The 6,117-nt window shown below is 36.5% G+C and overlaps 1 protein-coding gene across 1 annotated transcript; it reads left to right on the top strand.

The window, feature by feature from the left end:
* Nucleotides 1-638: 638 nt before the first annotated feature.
* LOC107694423 (glycerol-3-phosphate dehydrogenase [NAD(+)], cytoplasmic-like) lies at nucleotides 639-5,273 on the top strand. Its single transcript, XM_016494115.1, has 9 exons — nucleotides 639-662; nucleotides 725-801; nucleotides 1,926-2,103; nucleotides 2,315-2,455; nucleotides 2,553-2,691; nucleotides 2,819-2,931; nucleotides 3,016-3,252; nucleotides 3,337-3,443; nucleotides 4,573-5,273. The coding sequence occupies exons 1-9, from the start codon at nucleotides 639-641 to the stop codon at nucleotides 4,667-4,669; spliced, it is 1,113 nt and encodes a 370-aa protein (XP_016349601.1). The 3' UTR covers nucleotides 4,670-5,273.
* Nucleotides 5,274-6,117: the final 844 nt, after the last annotated feature.

The raw sequence follows: 6,117 nt of genomic DNA on the forward strand, positions 1-6,117 counted from the left end.
CTCTAATCATCTGTGAGGCAAATGCTGTTTGGCGCCTAAATGCCAACTGAACTTTATGAAAGATTTTAGGAAAGGAAAGGAGGTGACTTGTGGCCAAGTATGGTGACCCATACTCGGAATTTGTGCTCTGCACAATCCAAGTGCACACACACGTGAACACACACCCGGAGCAGTGGGCAGCCAATGCTGCGGCGCCCGGGGAGCAGTTGGGGGTTCGGTGCCTTGCTCAAGGGTCTCACCTCAGTCGTGGTATTGAAGGTGGAAGAGAGCCCCCACGACTGCCCCTTAGCACAAACATGTTTTGGGTCTGCATTTCTATTTCATTCAAATAAAACAATTATTATTAATAATATGTCTATCCTACTTCCATTTCGTCGAGCTATATGTTTACCTCAGGAGTCTCGTGAGCGCCTGTTTTGTGTGAAATACGCAAGGTCGCGTATTTAACCGTGCTTTTGTGATAGCTATGTTTAAAAATGCTATTGACACTTCTCTTGCCTACAGAAATGGCACCTTCGTGGTTTCGAGTCTTAAAGGCAGTTAAATCCCACATAATTCGCAACCTAAATACAGTACGAATCATGAGTTTCTAAGAATAAGAAATTATCGTCAGTACAGTACTGTCTTGAGCAACGCTCATGTATGAGAAGAAATCAGCCAATGTGCGTTAAGGGGAGTGAGCGCGCCCACAGGGTTGTCTCCGGTCCGTCAGCGGCTCTCATAGACACCGAAGTCCTCCAGCCGGGTCAGACGCGCTGTATTGGCGGCCAAGAAACTCTGCATTATCGGCTCTGGCAACTGGTGCGTGACATTTACACTGCGTGATTGTTTTATACTGTTTTTGCTGGTTTATGTTTATTAATGCAAAGCTACTGGCTTAAGTGTAGGGTATTTGGAAACAGCCTGTTTTGAGGCACAAACGGAATTTATTTATATTTTAGGAAGTTGAATAAATGCAGTATATGTTGCAGGGCTTCGCTCTGCGGATCTCAAGTGTAAACCAGGAATACACCTCTCTGCTCTTTGAATATTACAGATAACATTACAGATAGATTTTAGATTTAGTGAATTTTTTGAAAATTACAATTATTTTTTTATTTATAATTTATTACATTCATGCATTGCATTTAATGTTCAAATGTGCATTGTTTGGCTTGCTGGAGTTGCTAAGGGAATATTTGCTGAGCAATGATTGGCCCAGGTGTCCACTGGTCCTCATTAAACAAAAAGAATAGGCTGCAGTCTTTTCTTTCTGCTCTTTGAATATTACAGTTACAGATAGATTTTAGATTTAGTGAATTTTTTGAAAATTACAATTATTTTTTTGTTTATAATTTATTACATTCATGCATTGCATTTAATGTTCAAATGTGCATTGTTTGGCTTGCTGGAGTTGCTAAGGGAATATTTGCTGAGCAATGATTGGCCCAGGTGTCCACTGGTCCTCATTAAACAAAAAGAATAGGCTGCAGTCTTTTCTTTCTGACCCATAAACTTCAGGTTTTTTATGGCATTGCAGATAGCCTACTGTAGCAAAGCTGTAATATGATATGAACTGGATTATTATTATCGTCCATAATTAGTATCTTAATTGCATGTTTCATGCTTCCAGTGTTAGAGGATTATTAAGTTTATATTTAGGATTTATGATTGCAGACACAATTTTAACAGTTTTATAATATTTGAATATATTCAAATAATATTATTGTATTCCATAATCGTTACCAAAAACCAGTGGTACATGCAGTAACTGGTTTCCAGTTTTAACAAAGTCAGGACTCGATCTGTAATTTAGAGAATGTGTCACAGTAATGAATCTGGTTCTTCTGTTAATTAAGCCCTCAGTATGTGCAGATGTCATTACAGCAGCAGTATTGGCTGTTGTTTATCCATTACAGTTTGTCAAAGTTCTTTAATTTCCTCAGGGGTTCTGCCATTGCCAAGATAGTGGGCGCCAATGCAGCAAAATACAACACGTTTGAAAACACGGTGAACATGTGGGTGTTTGAGGAGATGGTCAATGGACGCAAACTCACTGAAATCATCAACACTGAACATGAGAATGTAAAATACTTGCCTGGACACAAGCTGCCGCGCAACGTGGTGAGAACATAAAGCATCTAAAGAACCCTTGAACTCTTTAACCATTATTGCTGTTCACTTGTTAACAATGATAAATGTAGCACTTCAATGGAAATTTGGATATTGAATAGTGAAGTTATGTAAGGAAGCCATCTTGAAACTCATGGAAAGGAGCATTAAAGTGGTGTTTGATATAATAAATAAACAGTGATAAATGGCTGTTTTTCTTCAGGTGGCGGTTCCGGATCTGTTGGATGCAGTGAAGGGTGCAGATATCCTCATTTTCGTTATCCCTCACCAATTCGTGTCCCGAGTCTGTGACACCATTAAGGGTTACATCAAAACGGATGCTGTGGGAATGTCCCTCATTAAGGTGAGTTTTCTCATATGCATTTCTTACTTTATGTAGTTACATTTCAGTTTGTATGTGGCCCTGCAGCACTGTTATACCACTGTGTGTGTTTCGTAAGGGTGTGGATGAGGGTCCTGACGGACTGAAACTGATCTCTGATGTCATTAGGGAAAAACTCGGCATCACCATGACCGTGCTGATGGGAGCCAATCTGGCCAATGAGGTCGCTGATGAAAAATTCTGTGAAACTACAATTGGTAAGTACACAAAAACTGAAATATTATGTTTTAGTAATGACAGAGAAGGAAAATGTGCCTATGTGCCACTGTAACTATATACAGCCACTATATTTCTTCAAGTAATCAATAATAATCTTGTGTTCAGGGTGTAAAAGCAAAGCTCACGGACCCCTGTTGAAGGAACTGATGCAAACCCAAAACTTCCGTGTGACGGTGGTGAAAGAGGCTGACGTTGTGGAGATCTGTGGGGCGTTAAAGGTAAACATCCATTCATTCATTTTCATTCAATTTCTGAAGCGTTTAGTGGCATAAAAGTCAAGAACTGATGTTTTTTTATTGTAGAATATTGTCGCAGTTGGCGCTGGTTTCTGTGACGGTCTGGACTTCGGTGACAACACCAAGGCCGCCGTGATCCGTCTGGGTTTGATGGAGATGATCGCCTTCGCCCGGATATTCTGCACAGCCAGTCTGGTTTCTCCCGCCACGTTTCTGGAGAGCTGCGGCGTCGCCGACCTCATCACCACCTGCTATGGAGGACGCAACCGCAAAATCGGAGAAGCGTTCGCTAGAACGGGGAAAGTATGTTTGGCCCTCAGGTTTGAACATTACCTTATTTTCTCTCAGTGTTCTTGTGCAGCGTTAAGTATTTCGGTTTGTTGTCAGTCTATCGAGGAGCTTGAGAAGGAACTGCTGAACGGCCAGAAACTTCAAGGTCCGGCAACTGCAGCAGAAGTTCATCAGATCCTCAAACACAAACACCTGGTGGAAAAGTAACTATCTTTGTGCTCTTCACAGTCAGTGCTGGGTAGTAACCGATTACATGTAGGCTAATCTGGATTGCGTAATCCGATTCCAAAAATCAAGTACTTGTAATTAGATTATATTACCTTTTAAAATACTTGTAATTAGACTACAATTACTTGTTTATTTATTACATGATTATTATTCAGACAATAGGAATAAATTATTCATAAATTCTTGATTCTCCTTAATTCCTCTTTGTTATCTTTTAAATTTTCCTTTCTAAGAAAGCCTACCACTATATATTCAGAAAGTATTCAAGTTTTGTTTTCGAAAGTCTTCGAGTTTTCGAGGTTTGGTTAATGGTCACATTACATGCAGCTAAAGCATTTTATTTTGATTATTGTTAACTTAAAATCATTTATTTTAATGTCAAAGTTTTATGATTTAATTTATTATTAGCTTTTCATTAAATTCACAGACCTACCTGCAGTTCCTTCGCAACCCTCAGTTTGGGAAATCTTGACCTAGTTTAATGTTTAATGCACTTCTTGTTGCTAATAACAATAAATGGAATATATTTTCTTTCTCTTTGTAATTTTATGTCAATATGGTACAAGATTATCTGGTCCCACTTATATTAGGTGGCCTTAACTACTATGTACTTACATTTAAATTAATAATTTGGTACAATGCACGTATTGTGTACGTACATGTTTTTACATTGTACTTATATTTTTAAAAATACCTATATGTAATTACATCTGTAATTAATTTCTGTTATTACATTTATAATTACACTGTTGAACCATCCCTTACACCTTAATCCACCCTTAAACCTACCCATACCACTAAACCTGTCCCTAAACTTACCCGTATCCCACCTCAATAGCAGTACAACATGTTTTGCAATACAATATGAACACAATAAGTACATTGTACTTATTTTTTGATGTAAGTACACAGTAGTTAAGGCCACCTAATATAAAGTGTGACCGATTCTCTTATTTAAATCAGTGAGATGAATGAGTTAGGACAAAAGTAATCAAAAGGTAATCTGATTGCGCTGTAATCTACCCAGCACTGTTCACAATATGGAAAACATATTTTTGTCTCTTTTTCATGTATTTATGTAAAACTTTCTATGTTTCTCTACAGGTTCCCCCTGTTTAATGCAGTTTATCAGATCTGTTTCCAGGGTCACCCGGTCAAAGAGTTCATCACCTGCCTACAGAACCATCCAGAACACATGTAAACATCATTATGGCTGTTTTAGTTGTTTTTTTCATTAACACAGTATGAAAGATTTGTCTAAATGTTGTAAATTAACAGTACGATTTTATTTTGGATAAAATGCAATGTAAAGAAGAGTTTGTCCTGTATTAAAGTTTTGCACTCTCATAAAGTATTTTTAACATTTCCTATTCTGTAATTTTCAGCCAATGACGAAGTGCCTTAAAGTTGAGCCCTCAAAAGCATTTATTTTCTGGAAAACAAAGTTTCTTTGTTCATGTGCCATAAAAACAGATTTTGTTCACTCTTGGGTCTGTAAGTTTATTTGTGAAATCATTAGTGATTGTAGAAATGACTTAAGACAAAGTTAACATTTGAGTCCAGTGTGTCTCTGTACATTGATATTTCTCTCTAACACACAGATGGAATGTGACCTTTACTTTCCAAAACTCTCTGACGTATGTTCACCTTTAACATTTTAGGGGTTTAACTTTTGACCTTTTCTTGAGAGCAAGCAGCTCCTTACATAACACAAAATGGAGCATTTAAATTGGTAACGTTTGCAAACTGGACTTATCTAAATTGCATTTCAAAACAGATCTTATATTTAAGTCAGATATTAAAGGAAATTGCATGGTCTTAGAATCACGTCAGGTCATTCTTAATTTTCACTTCTTTTTTTTTCTTCATATTTCAGATGTGAAAGGTCAGTTGTGTGTTTTAGTTTTAGATAGATAGACCAGATAGAGAGCGCTATAAATAGATACTGCTGTTCTCATAGAGGAAAAGCTAAAGAACCAATAATAATAATCAAAATAATTGATTATTTGATTATTTTGATTATTATTATTATTATTGGTTCTTTAGCTTTTCCTCTATGAGAACAGCAGTATCTATTTATAGCGCTCTCTATCTGGTAAAAGTAGCGCTATTATTAGAGATGTGATTTTCCGTTTTGGAGACTAGAGAGCGATGATGTGCTTGTGCTATATTTGCCAACATATCCAGCAGAGCAGTAGCCTAAATAACAGACAAAGGAGCAGAGGTGGACAGTAGTGAAGTATTTTTACTTTACTCATGTAAATTTAAAAAGTATCTGTACTTTATCAGTGTTTTTCTTTGGAAAACGTTCACTTCATTCCAAAGCTTGTCGTACTTTTTACTGCATTACATTTCATAAATATATATATATATATACATTTTTAATTTACCTTTAACACTTAAGAACATTAAAAATGTAGTACTTTCTTGTACACAAACAAAACTTTTCTAATGCAATTAAGTATTAAATGATATTTAATATGAAACGTAGTGCAGTAAAAAGTACAATATTATGCTTTGGAATGTTGTGAAGTAAAAGTTTTTTAAAGAAAAACACTGATAAAGTACAGACACTTTGAAAAGTACTTTTAAAGCAGAATAAAAATTCTGTAAGCATGTTTTTTCCTCCGCATAATTTTATATAATATA

The sequence above is a fragment of the Sinocyclocheilus anshuiensis genome, unplaced genomic scaffold, assembly GCF_001515605.1.
Source record: "Sinocyclocheilus anshuiensis isolate Anshui unplaced genomic scaffold, SAMN03320099.WGS_v1.1 scaffold954, whole genome shotgun sequence".
In the NCBI taxonomy this organism is placed as follows: domain Eukaryota; kingdom Metazoa; phylum Chordata; class Actinopteri; order Cypriniformes; family Cyprinidae; genus Sinocyclocheilus; species Sinocyclocheilus anshuiensis.

Bases quoted from the DNA above. Each gene is read 5' to 3' on its own strand.
- LOC107694423 (XM_016494115.1), top strand. From the start codon at position 639: ATGTATGAGAAGAAATCAGCCAAT. The intron at 2,104-2,314 runs GTGAGAACATAA...GTTTTTCTTCAG, and splicing joins ACAAGCTGCCGCGCAACGTG to GTGGCGGTTCCGGATCTGTT. The intron at 3,253-3,336 runs GTATGTTTGGCC...GTTTGTTGTCAG, and splicing joins CGTTCGCTAGAACGGGGAAA to TCTATCGAGGAGCTTGAGAA.